Raw genomic sequence first — 23,956 nt, forward strand, 5'->3', positions numbered from 1 at the left:
GGATGAACTGAACGGGAGTTTAGTGTTAACTCCACATGCTCGAGTTTGTGATGCACAGGCTATGAATCTTTCACCATAGAAACCTGTCATTCCTTCCTTTCATGATGTGATATTTGAAAAGAAAAATCACTTTTGGCCATTGTTTTTGGTTGGTGAAGATAAATTCAATGGGAAATAACCAGACAATGAGACGACTGAAGTTAAACTGTTTAGCACTTTCCGAATGACAGCTGACTCCAAAGCCACATCCATCCAGTCACTCTCACAAACACACATAATGGATCTATTCGGAACCTGTGCTCACACTCTTCGCTCAGGTAAAACTGGAATTGCACCTACAACTTGGACGGCATGAATGATTCCACCCTGAATAAAACAAATGAGCCATTTTGCTGATTTTATTTTTTGGGAGGTGTGTGGGAGGTTTATATACTTTGTATTTATTTTTTCAATTATTTCTTTCTATATTGCAGCATTTAGTATTTTAAGTGTACAGATTGAAACTATTTAAATCTGCAGTAACAGTAAACCTTTTCTTGTTTTTGGAGAAGCCAATGATCTTTCAGTGCTTTTTTTTTTTTTTTACTGGAACTCGAAAATAAACCCGGGGTGAATGCTGAGTGATTTAAAAACTGCATCCCTGCAACACAGCGGCAACATTATACCAGATTTTGAGTAGGAGTCTGGCAGGGCTTGAAACACATTTTCTGGAACTGCCCTGAGGTATGAAGTAGCAAATTTAGGGTTATTTGCATTTTCAAGCTCTCCTCCGTCCTCCATCCTACCGCGAAGAGAATTTTTGATGCAATGTGTTCATTTAAATCTTTCATAAGCGCACGTCTTTCCTTCCATTCTTCAGTGTCTTTCATTCTGACCCAGTTGTTAGCTTTTTTAACATTTTCTGTACTGTTTTTTAAGAGGGTTTTATATTAATCGCTTTCAACAATATCAAAAGTCATCATCAATAATGATGTAGTTGACATTCATTACTGTTTCCCACTTTTTGATAACTACAAATCCAGTGTTTATGTGTGTCCATCCATCCATCCATCCATCCATCCATCCATCCATCCATCCATCCATCCATCCATCCATCCATCCATCCATCCATCCATCCATCCATCCATCCATCCATCCATCCATCCATCCATCCATCCATCCATCCATCCATCCATCCATCCATCCATCCATCCATCCATTTTTTTACTCCCTTGTCCCTAGTTGGGGTCTGGAGGTGCTGGTGTCCATCTCCAGGGTGGAATGGGTGGAGAATAGCATCAAGTATCACCAAACACGGAAGCTGTACAAGATGGCTTGTGCAGCTTTAATGTTGACCTTTGCTATGCTCTCAGATGTAAGACCTTTAATGTTTGGTTTGGAGACAGTATCTGTGTTTCCATAAACCATAAAACTGCACAAATTCAGATCAATTTGCTAAATGGAAACACACTAATTTTGAAAAGACAGGAGTTTGCGAATAAGGTTTAAACTGTATTGAAATGTGTGAATGTCACAACACTTCATCAGAAATACTTTTCAAATCACACTAGTTATGCTTGTTTGCAAACAGCGACAATGTGCTGCTAGCACTGACCTTCTTGGAGAATGTGCAGCTGGCTTCAGAGCGCTCAGCTTCACACACTTCAGAAACATTTGTAGGTAATGTGAACATTTTCAATCCATAGCTCTTCTGTAAAATCACAGACTACAACGCAGCATATGAAGCCGCTCTGAAGTAGGCGGGGCTTGTTGCTCTAATGCCTCTGATTGGCTGACTTATAAATAAATCTAATGCAGCCGTTTTCATCCGTCGGTGTTATGATTTTTAATGATTTTTTTGCATAAATAGACATTTTCATGTGTGATTCATTTTGGAATGCTTATTTAATGGAAACACTGCAATTGTGAAATCATGCTTTTTCGTCAGTAGGCAGGAAGCTGATGGGAAGACCAATAAACGTGGCGAAAGAGAGCAAGAAGCGGCAAGCATAGAGGACAGAAAGAACAGAATCAAACAGTGACAGATGATTCACTGTGTAAAGATACAACACAAACAGAACCAGTGCAATAACAGATCTTTGTTGTTTTTTTTCTACCAGAGCATTAAAAATCCAAATCCGAACATCTTGTTGATGCTATATTTAGAGGGGTCCTTCGGAGAGCCTACTTCCTGCTGAATCCCCCGTTAAAAATAAATTACCTTTCCCCCCAACACACACCCCACCGACACATCTGCTCATTGACTCATCAGCCGGAGTGGCTCTCATCCAGGTCAATAATCAAACACTCACACAAATAGCTCTCCTCCTCCAACAGGACGACAGCAGATAATTCAACCTCCTATTATTAATTATCATTATTTGCATTCATGATCCTTATCAAGAAATATTTAAATTGGATAGAAAACACACACACACTCTCACACACACACACACACACACACACACACACACACACACACACACACACACACGCACACACACACACACACACACACTCTCTCACACACACACACACACACACACACACACACACACACACACACACACACACACGCAGTATGTGATGAAAGTCTTTCAGCTACACAGTCTTTTGGGGTGAAACGAAAAAACAATGGACCAAAAGTGCAATGGACCAAAGCACAGCCGGTTGCCATGGGAGACCCAAATATTTCTCAATCGTGCAGGAAAAAAATCAAGGGAAAACTCCAGGTATGATTTTAAATGATAACTTCATTAGTTGACGTAAAACTTAAGAAAGTCAATTTCTTACAAATCAAGCATAGTTAAAGTACTTTCAGTCCTTGTACGGACAGTGGAAATGCATGGAGCTAAAAACGGCTCCTGGTTTCTGGAAAAGTTTCTGAAGTCCTGAAGATGAAATTTACTGTGAATCGACGTCACATAAATAAACTGAACTGAATTGAATTTAAATCCAGTCACGTTCTCTTTACGTTGGGAATTCTGTTTACCTGCTAAGTCGCTGCTGATGTCATTCTCTCAATCTGAAGCCGTTCACAGCGTTCACAGACCTGATCTGTTTCATGAGCGCGTGTCGCATCCAATCAGGCGGTTTTCTCATCTTATTTTTATGCCACGTGTGACACGTTTATGTTGACGTTTACGTAAATCCATCAGCCGCTTGCCTGTTTGGTCATGACAAGACACATTGACTACAGCTGATTCCATTTATGAGAGTGCATCTGGGTCAGCTATCTTCTAGACCTCGATGCTCTGACAGTAATGTGAACATCAATAGCTTTTACATAATGAGGAGGAGGTGCAGCGGCGCTCCGGAACGCATCTCTGTGTGGAAAACTGCACACACACACACACACACACCCACACCCACACACACACACACACACACACACACACACACACACACACACACACACACACACACACACACACCCCACCCACCCCACACACACACATTTATCATGCTTTCCTTGTTATGAACGTTTCATTTGTTTCAATGACACAAGGTTGCTGACACATGATCAGCCCAGGTTCCACTCAAACTTCCTCAGGTAGATTGCTTGCAACAAAATACTTCAAACGTTTGTCTGACCGTGATTCAAAATGGCTGACGAAGAGGCCGTGCAAATTGCACCAACGACGGATTGTGCGTTGTTTTTGTCAAATTTTGAGACTTTCCCAGACTCAATTCTTTGGAACTTTGTCGTTCCATCTTGTGTGAAAACATAAGCTTATGAATTTACGGCAGGTTTGGTTTTAAATGATAATTGCAACAAAATACAATCCAATCCCTTTGAAAAAACATGCTCACTATCTTGCCTGTGTTGGAGCTGCAACAAGAACAACTGAGGGAAACATACCATATCTCTGAAGAAGATAATTTCCTTACTTTTGAAATGTAAATGAATGGAGTGTCGTCAGATTTGAGCAGATGTAAAATCTCTTTTTTGTCTTTGCTAAAAGAACCAAGACTTGGGTGTTTGTTTTGGTTGTATTTACCCAGAATGCCCTGTGATATAGTCTGCTTCCTGCTTTTGGAATGGTTTGCGATCTGCCTGGCGTTCCTATGTGCATCCGAACTGCACCAGAGTTCACTTCAACCGAATCCGACCGAGGTCTTTAGGAGAACCAGAGTTTGCTTGTTTGGTCTCAATCAGAATCTGATTGCTCATTCATATCTTCCCCAAACAAACCGGACTAGAACACTGCAGTTCAGTTGCAGTAGACTAAACAGGGCTGGTGTGAATGCAACTTCAGTTCTACAGCAGCAGAAACGCTGATGGCATTGGCATTTCATCTGGAATGCTATGAAAAGATCCAGAAACCGTAAGAACGACATAATGCGCGATATATTGGCTTGGGAAATGTAACCTCTTAAAAGTTTAGAATACATCGATCCTGGAAACCGGCCCTCAACTACATGCAGCCCAACTAAATGTCAAATCCTAGCACTTTATAAGTAGCATGTAACTTCAAAAGAGCACTTTTATCCTCAAAGTTAGAACGTCGGATCGAAATTCTAATATCTGAAGGGTAAAAACGAAGTTGAAATAAATCCTGACAATCTTTTGAAAAACCATCAAAGAAAATATTGAGGTCTCCTGGATTTACCTTTGTGCCCTGTTACACTGCAAATTCAAAGAGATGTTCCAATTATAATCTGAGACACTCTCCTTATTGTTTGCATTTACCTGCGACTTTCTCTTGCTGTCAGTGCAATTACATTCTGCAGCAAAGAACCGTTTCTTTTTTTTTCCCCCTTTTTTTATACTCCACATACAATAAGGTTCACATTTCCCCAACACCAATTAGAGAAGCAGACATGAGTATTTAACACCGGTTCTATGAGGCATTCAGAAGCTAGCTTAACAGAAAACAAGATGGACAAATCTAGTTCACATAACAAAATACAACCTTTTGTTGCCCATAGCAACACGATCTAAAGGGAGTGAAGGCTCCAAATGACTTGCTCTTCAAGAAATAGTCAATTTGCCCTTTAAGGACCCCATCATCAAAGAGCACCGCTCAATGCAGTGAGGACCGCTTGATGATTCCTCTGTGTAAGTGATGATAATGACCCAAAAGTTGTCATCCAACCATCAGCAGGTGGCCACTAATGGCCACAACATCCGCCGATCGATCACCAGCCACCCGGCGTAACCTATAGCGACCGGCCGGAATCCCCGAAGGGCTCATCAGCAAAGACGGCCACCGTTGTTGACTGTCACCGTATGAAGGAATTTCAGTCAGTCCCAACATCACGGCTGAGAGAGGGAAAACATGAGAAAGCTCGTATATCACACAGCACCACCGACAGCCACATCACAGGGTAACACCTATCTGAGAGCAAACAAGAGGAGAATTCATGAAAACATCCCCGCCTGGAACCAAAAACCACACATCAATCGACGCTCCCTTTTTTTCCCCTCCTTTCGTCTGACAGGTTTTTACTTTTTTCCAAATTCAGAACATTGCATAAACTGAAGGTGTTTTCACATGACAACGTCCTCTGGACTTGGTTGGGAATGGGAACCAAAGTTGCACCATTTGCTCCACTTTCAGCCGGTGCAGTTTGATTTCACTCGAGCCAAACCCTTTACAAAACCTGTACCCGGCCATTGCCTGTGGTGGTGCTGCACCAGGAAATGACACAAAAACCTCTGAAGACACTAAGCGCAACTTCCTTCCTCACCAATCTAAAGGAAAATGCAATGGCGTCACATTTGAGCATTTGATGGATTCTCTCTCGTCTTTTTGCAACAGATGACAAGCTGTTTCTCCAGATGTTGACAGTTTTAACAAATATATATTTATATATAAAAATATATTTTTATAAAAGTTACCTCAGCTTCAATTAAATATTTATTGTGCAAAATGAACATTCAGTTTCTTTGAAGAACACAAAGACTAATATGCAGATTAAAATTGGAAAATTGTTGCATTTACTATATTTTAACAAGGCGTGGAAAACTTTGAATCTTATATTTTAGCATTTCAAGCATTTCAACAAGTTCTACTGACATTCCGATGACTGACTAACCCACAAACAACTCTGTGTGGAGAAATGGACCTCCAGGGCTTTGAGTGAAATCAAGGATTTAGTTGCTCCGACATTCAAAACAAGTCAATGCTGTGTAATGCAGTGAACTCGTTTGAAGAACCTGCTCCGCTGTCTTTCCTGTACTCTGGTCCCCGACTGTTTTTACACTTCTAACAGCCGTCACATATCCAGAGAGAGAAGGAAGTGACAAGCTCAGCTCAGCAGTAATTGGCCAACTGGCAGGCAACACAGCGTTCAGGCACCGGGGAGGAATAAAGAGGAACTCTTTATGAAACAAAGGTCCAGAAAACTGCGGCGGCGCCGTCGCCGGACAGAGCCGCTCTGCTTCCCGACACGATTCAGAGGCCGCGCATGTCATTAGTTGGGTTGTTGAGAGGGAATAATGGATTAGTTTGACTGGGATGTAAGTAGGCTTTGATGAACACATGACACGGCTGTACGTTTAATGAGCCGCACAGAGCTGCAGGAGGCAGACGGCTCACTTTTACTACTTGGCTCATCAGTCTGGCTCCGTCACACTGCAGCAAAACCACTTGGTTTGTTCTTTACGTATTCCATATGTGTAAGCTCAGATTGATTGATTCTTGACTGTTTAGGAATATTTCTAATTAATATCTCAAAACTTTTTTTTTTATGATTTCCATTTGTAGACAGTTTGAGGATATTTATTTGTACAAGATTAGGTTTATAGTCTGTAAACAAAGAATGAACTTAGGTCAAATTAGATTCAATTCATTGCAGTTGCACAGTGAGGTTAATAGTACAGTTCTGCTTAGAGCTTTTACAAACAGTCAAGACGCATAGGACTAAACAGAAATATGATTTGTTCAGGAAAAAATAATAAAATACAATAAAAACAGATTTTTACCTAATCTAATTATGTCTAATTTATTAAGTATTAAGTGGTCTAGAAACGTATACACACCAAGAAATACTAGTACAGCTTAAAAAACGAAGTTCAGGACAGAATTTTTAAAACAGCAATTGATCAAATGAGGATAAGATTAATCAAATCTGATGAAACGACCACAATTTTAGTTCTCCAAATCCAAAAAACAAACTACAACCAATGTCAATCAGTGTGAGAAGCTTCCTCTGAATATTAGGGTGTAATAATAATAATAATAATAATAATATGATGATGATGATGATGATGATTATGATGTTATCTTCTTTTACTGTGACCTGAGGACTTCTACTGTCATCTTCTAACTTTTACCAGGAACGTCTGGCAGTAATCAGTTTAACAGAACTTGCGTTCACCATAAACTGTTGCAATAAGCTGATGACACACCAAACTCTGCCCTCGTGATCAAGAACAAGCGAGAAACAAAGTGGAGAAAACCTTGGAGCAGCGGTGATCCTCCCCAGGACGGGCTGGCCTGATAAAACGACTCTCAACGTCTGACCAACAACTTATCAAGGAGTTCAGAGAACAATCAGGAACATCTGGAGCACTGCAAGCCTCACCTGCTTCGGTTAAGGTTAAAGTTCATGACTCAGCCATGAGAAAAGGGCGTAAATGGCATCCTTGGGACAGTTTCAGAGGATTGCCAAGCAACATCCATTGAAGGGCACAAGGGAGCTTCACAAGGAGAAGAGTCGGCGTGTTCAAGATACGGCTTGTGTTGTATCTAGGAGAAAAGGGAAGTAGAGGGAAGAGACTTGAAGTCCAGAAAGTGATGCTCAGAGGTGCCATGTCATCGACTGGTTCTGGTGTTTTTTAGAGGGGGAAGGACTTTTCCACTCCAAAAGGTGACATGTGTTCCTGGCTCCACTCATGATTATACTCCTCCACTCCATGCAGTTCTATAATTTCAGTCGCCATGTCCGCCGGGCCATTGTAGTGGTTCAGATGTTTGGTTTGAGGAGTTTCCAGGTCTGGCCTTCGTACATGCAATGATGTAAATTATGGTCGAGTCTACGAATGTGGTTTGCTGTCAATCAAATCACGTTTTTGTAATATATATGGTATTGCAAGAAAATATTGTCAAGACAAAGATGAGACACCAAACCCAACAATGCAGATGACCTGAAGGCGGCCATCAGCCTGGGCTTAGATTACCCCTCAGCAGAACCACAGGCTGACCTCCTCCATGCCACGCTGCACTGATGCAGCAATTCACGCAAATAGATTCTCAAACAAGTATGGTGTGCACAGAAAGGAAGATGCTTTTCAAAAGTCTGAAAAGTGTTGATCTCGTGTAATATTCTAATTTTCAGAAACACGCTCCTGGTTAATGAAGCCAGGCAGCATGAAGCACACCACTAGACCACTTAATAATTTAACAAATATACCTAGAGGCTTTCAAAGTTTGTAAATCTGATTTTTGCTTTCGGCTTTAGTTTTGCTGCGACAGACTGGCGAACTGTCCAGGGTGAACCCCGCCTCCCGCCTGGAACGTTAGCTGGAGATGGATGGATGGATGGATGGATGGATGGATGGATGGATGGATGGATGGATGGATGGATGGATGGATGGATGGATGGATGGATGGATGGATGGATGGATGGATGGATGGATGGATGGATGGATGGATGGATGGATGGATGGATGGATGGATGGATGGATGGATGGATGGATGGATGGATGGATGGATTTAGTGAGAGGCCAAGAGATCACATTAGAATAAGATAATTAGGTCTATGGTGTATACCAGCAACACCGATGAATCACGGGGATGTGCAGGAAGAGGTTCATGTGTGTGTTGTGCAGCTCTGCTTTAGCAAAGTAACTTGTTGGGATTTAGTCACTGATACCTGTAGCTTCCAGCTAACTCCCAGCATCTGCTGCCTCAGAATAGTTCAGCATGACGAATCGACAATGACGCAACTCAGCAGAAGGATTCTGAGGTGAAACAAGGTGACACAGTAAAAGCCTGTAATCCACTTTTTGTGCCACTGCCGGCAAAGACATTGAGATATTGGCGACGATCTCAAATACTTAGATGGTTTTGGGGTTGGCTTTTACACAGTGTTCCCCTTAGAGGTCGATTCCGCTTTAGTCTATCTGAAAGGAAAATGCACAGCTCACTACAGAGGGACCTCAGAGATCCTCAGCTGATGGGGAAAAAGTGAGGCTGAAGGACTGAAGCACACATTCATTCTATTTGACGGAAAGTCATGGCAAAGATGCAAAAAGAAGTTCATCTCTAATGAAACTGTTATATGATAGCAATATTTAAAACCCCTTAAACTACTGAAACATTTGCAGTGGACGGTTATTTACATCCACACGTCTTGCTAGGTAAAAGGGTGAAAGGTGACATGTCCAGAACGCTATCGTTCCACTTCAAACACCTGCAACATTTAACAGGACTCCTCCACTCCTCTGCTAACGCGCAAATAGCAAAGCTAATTTTTGGGTTGACATGTTTGATCACTTTGAAAACAACAAGAGCTTTCATTTTTCCGGATAAACTGTGTAAAACAGAATTTACTGGGGTACACACAGTGCAAGATACACACACCGTGCAAACAGCTGAGATTTTATAGTCAAGCATAGCGATTCCTTTTCGTAACGAACGCTGTCGGTTCCCACAATCCGAACAAATACCAGAACGTTTTCATTCGGTTGTTCAGGAGTTGTAGTCTCATATGACCTGAATTTAAGTTAGTGCTTTAGGATTAGCTTCTGCTAAATACTGTTTTGTCGTGTTTTAGTGCTAGAAGAACTAATATTTATGGTTAGTGCAACCAACAGCGCCCAACACTGTTTGCTAAAAAAGAAAACATTTAAACTGAATTTTGTTGTATTGATGTGTACACTGTAATAGTTTACCCAAAGACAGACGGTCCAGATTTAAATGACACTCCTCATTCTGCAGTGGCTAAAAGTGTTTCAGACTGTGACGTACCGCCACACTACAAAATAAAATATTCTCTGTTAATAGACGTCTACTGCTAATGTCAGACCAGAATGAAGCCTTAGAATCTAGTGTTTGCTCAAACAACTGTAAGATTGTGAGGAAAAACAAACAAACAAAATATACAAAACAGTTTTTAAAATTCAAATTGACCAAAATGTGAGCAACCAGGGGGGTTGAGTCACGAAAGGGTATCCAGCAGCGAAAACATTGTGGTCGGTGCCAAAAGGACAACAACAAGGTTTTGATTTGATTGAGTCTGTGGCAGAGAAGAAGGACTGAAAGAAAAATGAAAGGTAAGAAACAAGATGAAGAAACCAATGGAAAGAATAAAGTATTTGTGGATTTCTCTTTGGAATGCAACTTTGAATTAGTCGCAGAAAATTTGCCCATTTGCACGTGTTCTTTTTCAAAGCATGTGTAACATGGTTACACATGTGTAACATGGTTACACATGCATCTGAATATTCAAAAGAAAATGCAGCAGGTCTGAAACATTTGCAAGCAGCCAATCCAGGAGCAGCGTTTGTTTTGCTTCACTGACTTTCATTGATTGGCTGAACGCCCCCAGACTGAAGACCAGGAACACAGCGGACGCTAGCTATAGTGGAAGTGGACAACTAACACTAAATAGTGTTAGTCGGGGTTTCCACTGTTTGCATGAATGCAGCCTAAGGGATATTTGGTGTTTGGATAATTAAGATGGGTACCTGTGAGCGTTTTTCAGGGTATTAAATATTTGCCAAGTTTTCACAGGTGGTCTACACCCCGAGTCAACACCACTGGTTGATCTTAATGTCACAGACTCACATCGTTGTGAAAAAGCCGTTCACCTGTTGCAGTTCAATTTTCTGTGTCTTTTTCAACAACAGTAGTTCTATCTGTGGATGGTGGAAAAAAAAAGACTAAATGAAGGTTTTAGCGCAATGGTTCTCATTTCCAGTCCTCACGCCACCCTGCGTGTTTTAGGTGTTTCCCTAAAACACCTGAATCTTTTTGTGATTCTGCAGCACTCGATGGTCATGCAATCATTTGAATAGAGGCACGTCTAAAACACACGGAGCAGGACTGGATTTCAGAAGTACTGTTTTAGAGGATCCTCGACCAACTCTAGAACCAAACCCGCGATAGATGCCATGGCAGGAACCGAAGAGCATGACAAAGACAGGTGGCCAGTTTTAGCAAACAGTCGCTGTTGACGACACTTGCTGTTAGCTGGGATGCAACGATGCCTAAAACTCACAAGAAGAAACAAGATTTTAATATTGCTTTCAAGAAAACTTCAAACATAAAATTATGCTACAAAAAGGACTTTATTCTTCATTTTTATAGATTTTGCCACCAACCAATCTTTCGTTTTCTGATTAGTTTTTTTCTCTTCAGTTTACGGTTCAAGTAAAGCTCAGGTGGGTTTGGGGAAATTTTCTCTAACATGCAAAAACCTTATTGTTATGTATTCATCGCTTTTTTTTTATTGACATTAAAACAAAACATTTAAGCAAGAACCAAAGAAAATCTGTACGGGGGCATTTGCTTGTTCACAGCTCTGCCATCATGTCCTCTCCATCTCCCCCCTGTGTCTCTTATCCTTCATCCTCCTCGTACCGAAGCGTCGCTGCCTCTCGTTGTCACACACACATTTCTTTCTCTGTTCTTTTCTCCTTGACATTCCCTTTTAGCGCCTCTCATCACCTTATCACACCTCTCGCACCCTCCTTCCTCCTCCCCCTGTGCCTGTAGGTCATGGAGAGCTGATCCAGCCTCCTGTTCCTGAATCTTACTTAAACTTGAGCTGTGTCAGCCCGCCTGCAGCAGAGCTGGAGCAAAGCCCCTGGGATCCCGTGACCTTAGAAACGCAAGTTAGACAAGTAAGCATGCTACGGCTAAAGAAGACCGGAGTCGATGAGAAAGGATCATAAGGGGAAGCAGAGGGGAAAAGCAACAAAGACCTCAGATCCAATTAGCCCAATGAATAATAACTGCCATACATGAAGACTTTCATGATTTTCCATTTGATGTTTTTTTAACATACATATCTTGTGATATGAAAAACACGACAGTGTTTCTTGTCAAAGTGAAATTTGTCTCAGAAACTGAATAGTCAGGGTTTCCACCAGTGTATTATAAGCCTGGTGGGCCAAAAGCCTGCCAGACTAAGCACTGTTTGTTTATTTTGAACAGGGTTTTTATAAACCAGTAACAGTAAAAATGGATTAATCTCAGTTTATAGTTGATGCACCGAACTGGGCGCATGCTGACCAATAGCTGTTGGTTGCTATCACATGCTAGTATTTCCAAATTGTAGCAAAGCCCCTGGGATCCCGTGACTTTAGAAATGCAAGTTAGATAAGTAACCATGGTACAATGCCTGGTCGTGCAGCTCTGAAATTTTGTAAGTTTTAAGACTTTTTAACACAAAAACATGGGTGGCGCTGGTGGACCGCCCTAGTGTCCTTAACACCAGGCTTAGCAAGTTTTCTGGGTGAAATTCTGCTAGTTACATCACAAATTTATTTTCAAAATGTCAAATGGGGCAGTTACCTCGTCAGTGGAAACGCAGCTACTGAGAAAGTTCTGCTACTAGCATGAAACCTGTGGCATCCACGACAATTTTATAGTTTTTATAAAACCACAATCTGCCAGCTTTAGGTCTCTGTTCTTCGTAGATCCCTATAAAATAAGGCCACACCAAACCCAGTCTCAGGAATACCCAGGTCTCCACTCACCCATGGCAAAGAACGGGATTCCCAGCAGTGTGGAGTTGAACTTCCCATCCGATATGAAGAAGATCCCTGCAGCTGTCACGTTGGCGATGCAAATGGTCAGCACGCCCAGGAGGCCGAGGAAAGGCTTCCCCCTCAGGCAGTCCCGCATGGAGCTGGAGATGGTGGCAGCCAGGAGCACCAGAACCAGACTGACCAGCACCTCCCCTTTGGACAGCATGCCGGTCTGGTGGAAGTCCCGCCAAAGGCTGAAGGAAGTGAGCGACTGGATGTGGAGCTGGTCGGTCGGGTGCGGCGCCTCGGCCGTTGACAGTCTGGTGACCAGAGCGCAAAACTCGTTCTCCCAGCGCTCCGCGATGACGTCCTGCACCACGGGGCCGATGCTACGGAGGTAGTATGTGATCTGGACGGCCCGGGCAAACTTGACCTGCTGGTCCCGGCTGTTGGGTGAGAAGGATACCCCGCCGAGCTGGTGTCCGATGAAGGACACACGTCCATCCTGCAGAGAGTTCAGACATTTCAAATTAGTTGAAAACACAAAAACACATTTCTCAGTGTTGTTCTCATATTGTTGTTGTCCCCTTCGCATTTATAATCCCATTAGAATATTACAATTAACAGAACCTGTGACATTTTATCGAGCCAGCTCTCAACTGCCATGGCAACGGGGCGTTCGGTTTGGGAACACCCAGAATCATCAGGGAGGAAAAAGTTGGACTTGTTTTGTCAGACTGGTGGATTATTGAAAGCTATAATACACTGTTATGATCAGCGACGCTGCGCAAGCTTCAGATACACTTTCAGCTGTGTGGTTGTAAAAATGCTCAAAGAGCCTGCCAATGATTTTCCAACAATATTAGCTCAAATAAATTTGAAATAAATCTCATCAAGAATATAACAGTTTTGTATAAATATTTGAACATTTCATTAAGTTGACATGTTCAGGCCTTTCCTCTTAAAGTTAACCTTGTAATGTAGTAAAACGTTTTAAAAAAAAAACAACATTATGTGAATAATGTAGTTTTTATATATATATAGTTCAGTTAAGTTTAACTAGACCGACACAGTCAGTGTCCAATCAAGACCTGTGACATTAGTTCAACTTCATTGAAATAAATTATTGTGCTAATAAAACTTATTTAAATCTTATGAAATCACATTATGATCTAAGCCTCTTTTTACATGCTGAGCGCGTCATCAGTTAAATAATATTAATTTTGGTTTGTTCAAGACAAAATCTAGATAAAATCGAATCAGTTTCTGCTTCACTTGTAAATAATTCCAATAATTTCACTTCATTCCAAAGGACAGGATATCAGCTTCACTCTGCATTGTTGAACCACTTGCATAGGATTTTTCTGCAAGCAGGGCTTTGTTGCTCTGCTCTAATGTATTTTTAACCCTCCTGTTGTCCTCGGCTTATGTCGACCGAGGACAAGCCCTTAAAAAATATGTTTTTCAATTGCAGCTGCATACAGAAACTTTAATCTAACAGTCCTGCATCGTAACTATGGTGTGCACAACTCAGGGGGAAGTTTAGGCTCAAGCAATTCAAATGTGAATTTGCAAAAGAAATAAAAATAAGTAAACCCAGGCCTCAGGTCAGACTGACCGGAAGACTAAGGAAATCACAGCTGGACAGGCAAACAGTATGGAATGGCATCATTGATCTCCGTAAAACTGATATCTTTTCAAATTTCCCCCCCTCCTGTTGCCCTCGGGTTGACATGACCCGAGGACAAGCCCTTATAAAACATTTTTTAATTGCAACTGCATACAGAAACTTCAAATCTAACAGTCCTGAATCAGACCTACAGTTCACAACTCAGATGGAATTTTCTGCTGGAGCAATTCAAATGTGAACTTGACGAAAAAAATAAGAACAACCTCCTCTTGTCTTCGGGTCAAAATGACCCGAAGACAAGAGGAGGGTTAATTCACCTGCCAGCTTCTAAAGATCAAACAAAATGAAAGTGCAGCAGACAGCAAAACAACGATATATATTTGAAGCGCTTTCTCCCCAGAGCGGAGCTAAAGTTGAGCTCAGCAAGAAGAAGCCCCTCCCCCACGCACTTTTATTTTTTATTTTTTTTAAATACAAGGCGTCTCCATTACAAGTGCAGAAATAAATCCCAGTCGTGACATCAAAGAGCGGGACGAGGCGTAAGAAGTCAGGCAAACGAATTAACCCAGAGAGAGGAGAGGAGAGGAGAGGAGAGGAGAGGAGAGGAGAGGAGAGGAGAGGAGAGGAGAGGAGAGGAGAGGAGAGCAAAGGAGAGAGAGAGAGGAGGAGAGAGAGGAGAGGAGAGGAGAGGAGAGGAGAGGAGAGGAGAGGAGAGGAGAGGAGAGGAGAGGAGAGGAGAGGAGAGGAGAGGAGAGGAGAGGAGAGGAGAGGAGACTAATAACCTTTCTAAGATTATTTAGAGTTAAACTATTTAGTTTTGTATTTTTTCATAGTTTTGAGTCTGAGTTAACTGTTGACACTGATTTAATGATCTTTTTTTTTTTAAAGTTCCAGTATTCCATGGCAGCCACATGAACTTCTGTGCAAACATTTCAGCTGGAAGCTGAACTCGACGCTCAGCAGCCGCAGCGGCTTCACAACCTCTGCCATCACACACACTGTGTGAAAATGCCCAGTCACACTGACTGAATCACACGGCTCAGTGTGTGAACAATTTTCAATGGAACGCGCTCTCTGTCATCTCACACACTCGGCACCAAGATCAAATTCCCACTGTACTCGGGGCTCTCTCGCTCGCGAATGTTCTGAAATGGCAAAACACCACTTGGGCTGAGACATTTGAGAGATAATAGCGTGTTGTGATCTGGGTTGCTCTGAGTTTTTCATTAGCGCAGAGGACAGAGAGACAAATAGAATTTACGGAACGGCGAATGAAGACGTGCCGGTCGGAGCCTCTTTTTTTCACTGGAAACAGGCAAAAAATAAAAACTGCTGGTCTTGAAAGGCAGCAGATTTAATAACCAGGTATCAAACACCGTGCTGGAGGTCAGCTATGTGGACTGGACACATGATTGAAATCAACGTGTTGTGACCTGATGCTGAAGAAATAACCTGAACTGAACTGAAAAAAGGATACATAAAGTTGGGATAATTATCAAGGTATTCAACATATTGAATTGTCTTGTCGTGTTCCACAAAGTCAAACGAGAGCCCCGCCTGTTGAATGTGACGTTGAGTGGGTCAGAAAGCGAGGTGGCGGAAACACGAAGGCGAATCTCAAATAGAGAAGACACAAACAAACCGCCATGGCGAACCAGAATGACTGGTGAAACATCTTTCCATTCTTTTTTTCTGTGTTACATGCATTCTGCACACTATTGTCTTTACTTCTTCCCACTCGGTCAGAGAATCTCAGCAAAGATTATACAGCAGCAACACCTAAGATCTGTAAGACCAGGCTATGCTCTACAACATCCTTCAAAGTTATTAGAATATGGATGAATTCTGTGTAGTGGAGTTTATGATGTTGATATTCTCCAGTGTCGCCTCTTCCACATTTTGGAAGTCAAAAGTCCTGTGATGGATGGATGGATAGATACTCATTGAGCCATCACAAACCAAATGTCCAAAAGTAGCAGTCTGCCAGCCTGGCCGTCACCTTTCTGCACAATTCCGCTCAATTCTCATCTCCCTTCAGTTCTCTGTCTGGGATTTCTCCTATTGAACTGGATTTCTCTGGTAGGATTTCCACCAGGCCAATCAGTGCACAGAAGGAGAAGTTGTAAACAACGACTTTGATTTTCTGCACTGTCTGTAGTTTTAGCGATGACAGCAGAGGAAGCGAAGGCAGCCGTTCGGTCCGTGTTGGCCACGCCTCCACATACTAAACTAGCACTAACTGTCATCTTGTTCGGCTGGATGCTTCTCACTCAGTCTGATGGATGTTGTCAGAGCAGGTCATTTCCAGTAAGCTTCACAGCGTTGCACTGGCGCATGAAATACGTTACTGACAAACTTTGCTACCTCGTTTAGACAAAAGAGAGAAAAAATTGGGTTGGTCAAAATCTGAATCGGCGGGTCAGACTTTTTAAAGATCAGAAAACTGCAATAGATGCATCCCAAGTTAAACTGATGCAATAGAATCATATGCCAATATTATCAAATGACAGAGTAATTTCTTTTTTTTTTTTACCATGACTGAACTGATGTTATGTAATCTGACTGATCTGGATTCAAATCTGGGTTAAATGTAAAAAAAAAAAAAAACCTCAAGCATAGGAGACATTATAAGACTACACACCATGAACAACTGTACTATCTTAATCTAATTCATCTAATTACAGTAATCCAATTACTCTTGTCATGCGTGTGTAGTCGAATTAGATAAAAAATAAGTCAATTAAAAGTATCTCCATCACCTCAGTGTGGGGCGAGCTTGGAATAATTAATGTGTCTGTCCTGCAACATGGGAATATTTCCAGCTTATTTTACCCCCAATAATTGGAGCGGAGAAAAGCTATAAACTATATGTCCATGCTATTTTGTTGGGATGTTTGTAAATTGTAAGAAAAGATTATTATTATCATCATTATTATTATTATTGATAAGCTGTCCCTCCATTTTGATGGTACTGTCAACACTAATATAAAGCCTCAGTGATTATATACATACATACTTTTAAAATGTGAAGGTTGTACAAAATACCAGCTGTTTATATGTAATATACACAAAGCATTTTCATAAAGAATAACAATAAAAAGTCTAAGGATAATTCTTTTTTACAAGAGTAACTATTTTTGTCTTTTGGGAGCAAACTAAGCACTTTTTTGGAAGTAATTTTCCATAAAAACTTTTTTGTTCCACTGGAAGTTTGTGTTCCTTTCCTTTTGTGTGAAAGTTTGATTTTCACTTTTTGGAAACCTAAAAACAAAATTAAAACTGCATTTTCAGTAAGTTGAGTCATACATGTGAATTTGTTTTGTTTGGCTCAACAAATTTGGTTCAGCTGGACCAAAGGGAAAAATTTCTGTGCGGGGTGTGAAGGTCGCTGACCCCTGCTCCAGACACTAGGGGGCCACAGGAAAAACTCACTTCAAGGTAACAGTTGTGTCCACATATTATTTTATCAGTCATATCAAACACCAAATTACTTCAATGTGAAAGGATGGATAATTTTATCCAACTTTTTTTTAAAAGCACTGTGGTGTTATTATACATTCTGCCACAGCCGGCCCTTTAAGAATATTCATGATCTTGATGTGGCCCCGAATGAAAATGAGCCTGACGCCTCTGCTCTTGGCCAATGTTTTATACTTCTATGGACAAATGTGAACATTATGGTGGGATAAACGCATCAGTGGTTAGTGACTTACTGTAGTAATAATGGGTTACAATATGTACAAATGAATAACAAAGTCACAAACCGAAACTGTAAAACATGGTGTTCCTCAAGGCTCAGTCCTAAGACCTCAAATGTTGACTGTCAATTTCAATATTTTCAAAGCATCAAGCATTTTGAAATGTTTCATGTTTGCTGATTTCTGCAAAGAATATGGACTGATACAGATAAAAGAAAAAGAACCTGCTGGGTTTAAAAGTGGTTTGATTAAAATAATGTGTCCTTAAATTAAATATATATATATGTCCTGAATTTATATTTTCCTTAATAATATAAAGCTACATATAAATAGAGTTGGAATTAGATATAATTCTGGACAACATACTTAATTGAAAGCCTCACAGTGAATATATTAGAAATTGTAAAAACTACTGAAATATTGTTTAAAATGAAATATTTAATAAATGAACCCTTGTTATGTATATCATATATTCCTACTTGGTTATGCACTATTTGTCATATTGCTCATGCAAATAAAATAACTATTGACATACTAATGTTAGTCCAAAGCCTATTAGAACTACCTGATCAACTTTTCACTCAAACACTTCAAACTTGAAAGACGTACATGATGTAGCCTATAAATCAAGTAAATATAAGTTATGAGGTTTGTTAACATTTTAACCTGCTAAAGAGAAAAGTAAATTAAAAAAACTGGATGTGTTTTAGTGATCAGTGTGAAACTATGAGCTCAAATTATGACCGTTTTATTTTTTTTTATTGGTGAGCCTTAAAACGTCATATTATAAAAGCTTCTACTGTTTTGTGCATGTTTATGAATCTGTGTGCAGCCTGTTCCTTTCCTGATAAATTACCGGTTCATACAAAAAGCTTTTCGTTTTGTTTTGTTTCTGACAAATAATCTGTTATTCTACATTATTGAAAGGAAACCAGAAACATGCGTTGCACTGCCGGCTCCTGGATCAGCCGCACATTGTGCAGGAATTTCAGAGTGAAAAGTCTCAAATGTGGTCACGCGCCGGGCCGGGCCGGGCCGAGCCGAGCCGAGCCGGGCTGGATGTTCACCTGTGAGCGATGCAGCTGCATGTGTGCAGAAACAAACCCAGCAGCGGAGCGGGGAGGGAAAAGAGCAGGAGGGAGACACTGCATCAAAAAGAGAGATGGAGGGGAGGACGAGGATATCCCTGTGCGTGTGTGTGTGTGTGTGTGTGTGTGTGTGTGTGTGTGTGTGTGTGTGTGTGTGTGTGTGTGTGTGTGTGTGTGTGTGAGGAGAGGCATGCAGCCAAATCAATTCACCTGCAGCAGCCTGCACGCTGCAAGAGGCCCCGCCGGCGCGCCACATTCCGTTTCATTCAGAAATTAGAGCTCGCGCGCGCGTGCTCAGACAGGGCCAGCCTGCAACACGGCGGCGTGCACGCGGCCCCGGCCGGCAACAAGCGCTCACCTTTAGAGTGGTGTTGGGGTAGCTGAGCGGCACCTTGTGGAAGCTGCTGTTGGACAGCACAGCCTGCTGGATGTCCTGGAACACGGTGACGATGTCATCCAGGAGGCAGCGCCGGTCCCGGTGGCTCAGCACGCACAGGTGCGCGAACGTGTAGTTGAAGCCCTTGTAGGTGACGCGCAGCTCCAGCACCTGTCGGTGAACCTGCAGGACCTGGTCGGCCAGCTCCAGGATGTTGCCGCCGGACCTGGCCAGCAGGATGAGCCGGCCGTATCTGCCGGGCGTGTGCAGATCCGAGTACAGCTTGTGCTTGGACTGGTCGATGGAGAACAGGCTGTTGGCGAGGCTGCGCTCGATCTTGGCCAGGCTGTGTGTCGGGGCGACCAGCACCTCCAGGTCCCGCTCGGGCTTGAAGCGGCTGAGCACCGTGGAGCCGAAGATGATGGTGAGCACCGCGGGAACGGTGAGGAAGAAGACGGGGTGCCTGCTGACGAACAAGCCGAGCCAGTAGAAGGAAGCCCTGAGCCCTCTGTGTATCACTTGCCGCAGCATCCTCCACAGAATCCGGCTCGCAGATGCCCCGTCTCCTCCGATGAAGCACATGTGACATCAGACTCCTGTTTTCTTCTCCTCCCCCCTGCCCCCCACCCCCCTCCACCCACTCCTCCGACTCGGTACAAGAATTACCACCGAGCTATACGACGGACGCGCGCGCGAGTGAGAGCACGCTCACGCGCGCACACAACACCTGGAAGAAGAAGAAGAAAAAAGAAAAGGAAAAAAAAAAAAAAACCGGCACTGCAGCAATGCGGCCGGCCAGACGGGCGGACGCGCTACGGACAGGCGGCCGGTTAGAGGAGCAGCATCTCGCCGCGTCAAGGCGATCCGAGTCGAGCCGAGCTCAGGCCATTCCGCCCCCCCCGGTCTGCTCCGCTGCACTCCGGCTGCAGTGGCAGCGACGAGCCGCGGCGTTGCGGTGTGCATGTGCGCCTCTCCTGTCTGCCTGCACAGCCCTTCACAGCGGCGGCGGCGGGCGCCTGATTTATGTACAAAACGGGGAACCATGTGGCTGAGGGTGGGGAGGAGTTAGGGGAAGGGGTGCTTTGGGTGGAGGGAGGTGGGAACTGGAGGATTTGGGGAGCGGTGGTGGAGGGGGTGCAGCGATGCTGCCTGGTTATTTTAGGAACATCGGAGGCAACATGAGAGTTGTAAAACGCTCCTGCAGGTGGCTGAATGACCACCAGCGCTGGCAGGAATGAGTCAGTGTTGCCTTCATGAATGGGGGAAACCCGGCTTGTGCTGCCTCTCTCGCCAGAGGAGGAGGGGAAGGGGAGGGGGGTTCAAGGAAGCAAGACCCACCTGATTACATTTTCTGAAAGCTTTTGGCCTCATGACTCACATACAGAGCTTGAGAATAAGAACCTCTGGGTTCAGAATGCTATATGTTCCCATGAAGCATAGGACTGCGCAAATTGAAATGACTAAACACCTCAATTAGGGGAGAAAAATTATGTTTTTTCGGGAAAATTATTTTGCGCTTGCATGCGGTGGTTTTTCTGCCCTGCGGAAATGGACGTGTTTCACGAAACTGCATCACAATCAAATGATCAACAATAAACAAGCGTTTCATGGAAACACCGCGATTCCAAAATTGTGCTTCTTCAACATTTTTCACACATTTGTCATGAAAAGGCAGCGACTGATAGCCATATCTACTTAGATTGCCCCATGTTGGTCCCAAAAACTTCACAGCTCATAAATATTTGAGTGCTTTTTATTTAAATAAATAAAAAAACACCCAACAACATTTAAGAAAATGGCCACATGAAATGAGTTTTATATGAGTTGCGATGTTTGTAAATCATGCATGGGAAAAGGAATGCCACCCCCATGTAAAACTTGAGCCCTGGGCAAGTGCCCCTTGAAGTTGTTTCTGAAGTCTGTCCCAGTTTATATGAACTTCCACCTCAAAACCTCTGGAGCTGATGTCCTAGTTCAATCCCAGATTAAATTTCATACCACTTTAAAATAAAAACAATCTCTATAGAATTAAACTGTTCTGAACAAAAATATGAACTTACTGTTACAGAGCAGAATATTTGAAAATCCATTTCAGAACATTTAAGAAATGTAATACATATGATATGGAATTCCAATTTATACCTCATCATGCCTGTTCCAACTCTTTGAGACAACGCAGCTCATCCGCGATGTTGCAATGTTTTTTGATTGTTGCTGGAGTTTGAGGTAATAGAGGTAATATCAATACCAAGTTGATATCAGTAACAGATCAATATTAGCATGGAAAGACCAATTCCTTCATACCAATCAAATCATATACAGTGGCCATAATATTCTGCTGTATGTATTGAAGCAGCTCCGTTATGTTATGGTTCTTTTTGTCGACTTTTGTTCATAGTCATTTTTTTTGGCTGAGGCGTGTTTGGACAACTGCACCCTCTGGATTTGGTTGCTGTGTAACAAGAACCGTGGCAACAAGATGTTATTTTTCCCACTGGGAGCTGCTGAATATCCTCTCTAAAGCATAAGTAATACCTGAACTTTGACCCCAAGTCAAAGATCAGGTAGCCAGTTGAAAAGCAGGCTTTCTGGATGCAGAGAGAAGGACAACAATAGTCTTCCATCAGAGGCCTCTGTAAGACTGACTGCTACTGGAGACCCGGACTGCCCAAAGCCACAGAACCTACAACGAATATTTGAAGATTCTTGGAACATATGAGTTACAACAACATTTAATTTCTCTTTGGGACAAATGAAGAATATTTGAGTTTTGATGTAAAACAGCAAAGCTGGATGGAATCTACAATTTGCACCTCGATCATTAAGACCTGAAAAAAAAAACGCTCACTTTGCAGGTCCACTGAACAGGTGCTACACTAACATGGCGTGCAGCAGAAGCTAATGCTAAATGCACAGTATTTAGCAGAAGCTAATGCTTAAGCGCTAACTTCAATTCAACATAGAACTACAACTCCCAAGCACCAATTTCATTTGGACAGAATTGACATGTTCTGTAATGCCCTCACATATTGTATTTATACTGATATCTTGTTCTTGCTTTTTTATTTTGTTCTTCTGTTTTTTGTTTGAACAAAAGTTAGCGCCGGGGGACAAAAAAGAGACAAGGCGAGGGAGGAAATGGAACTGGGATGGATGTCCACTGCTGCTGACCACTTTCCCTTTCAGCCTTTCTGTTTGGATGAATTATTTTTAATAAGGCTAATAGAGATATAAAATATTATCAGTCACCTCATAGGTACACAATGCAATGGATTATTTTGGAGACTGAACAAGCTTCAAATTAAAGGCAAAAATAGTGAAAATCTGCCATTAGTAGCAGTGAATTACAGATAAATTTGTTCCCATTTATTTACGCAGAAGTGATTCAGCTGGTCCCAAGCAAATGGCATTCAATCAGTTCAGATGATGCTTGTATTTGAAAATCTTTCTTTCTTGTAAGACCCCACAGGACCCCCATGGCTGTTTGGGGGCCAAATCTATAAACCTAAACACCATGTGAAGGCAATCAGGGTCCTACTGCACTCTTGCTAATTGCCAATTAGGTTTTTCACTGTTTCTGCCCATACTGCCAGAATAAGCCATAGATATCACATCTGCATTCAGATGTTTCTTCACAATCTATGAAATTTGTGGGAATGTGGGTTTATTGTGTCGTTTTCTGTAAGGAATTAACAGGATTTATCCCTCTGCATGTGTGTGTGTGTGTGTGTGTGTGTGTGTGTGTGTGTGTGTGTATGCATGTGTGTGTGCCTATGTTTTGTCTTGGGTCTGTGTCACTTTAGAAAAGTGATTTTCCGCTCGAGTGCTTGTTTCCCAAATGCTGGTGTTGTCCTGTAATCCTGCAGGGTCCTCCAAAGGTGTCACATCCTCGTTGCTAATCTGAGCCATGCATCAGCACCTCCGCAAACACACGCACACACACACACCCTCCCACGCGCACACACACACACACTGCTCACAAGACAGGCTCGACACTGTGATTTTTAAATGCAGTTTTATACACTAGCACACTCACTCACACACACTAAAACATGAACCATTTGCTGTACACATCATCAAATCTTTGTTTTCACGCCGTGGCTCAGCAAACATTTTCATTATGAAAGTTCATCTAACAGTTGAATGTTCTGATAATGTTACTTACAGTGCAAGTATATTACGACGTTACTAAATGGATGAACTGTTGCTCACCTCAGCATGCCAAATGCTGGCTGATTTGCCATTTTTATTAACAATGTATTTGGCCCGCGTACCTAATAATGTAATAAGCAATTCAGGTGAGGTGAATAACAGTAGCTGTGTTTCCATTCACCATAAGATTACACAAACTGGAGTCACAAAAATAAATTTGCTTAATGGAAATGCAACAATTTTTGAACAAAATGCCAATTTTATGCTATGATGAGGTGGTTTTCGACTAATTAAGTGTGCTTCATGTGATCAGCAACCAGATTTTACTACTAGTGGAAAAGATAAAGACAATAGGAAGTGGTAGAAGGAGGATGGCGCAGCTTTTTA

The 23,956-nt window shown here is 42.2% G+C and overlaps 1 protein-coding gene across 1 annotated transcript in view; it reads right to left on the bottom strand.

Annotated features, from left to right (window-relative positions):
• The window catches only part of ptchd4 (patched domain containing 4), a 29,981-nt gene extending 9,957 nt beyond the window's left edge, over positions 1-20,024 (bottom strand). Inside the window, exons 1-2 of the mRNA XM_055044529.1 lie at positions 19,400-20,024; positions 12,635-13,130 (exon numbers count right to left, since the gene is read on the bottom strand). Coding sequence (XP_054900504.1) covers positions 12,635-13,130; positions 19,400-19,999 — 1,096 coding nt within the window. The 5' untranslated portion in view covers positions 20,000-20,024. The remainder of the gene's footprint in view (positions 1-12,634; positions 13,131-19,399) is intronic.
• Between the last annotated feature and the right edge of the window lie 3,932 nt (positions 20,025-23,956).

The sequence above is a fragment of the Poeciliopsis prolifica genome, unplaced genomic scaffold (genome assembly GCF_027474105.1).
Source record: "Poeciliopsis prolifica strain line A6 unplaced genomic scaffold, Auburn_PproV2 SCAFFOLD020, whole genome shotgun sequence".
Lineage (NCBI taxonomy): Eukaryota > Metazoa > Chordata > Actinopteri > Cyprinodontiformes > Poeciliidae > Poeciliopsis > Poeciliopsis prolifica.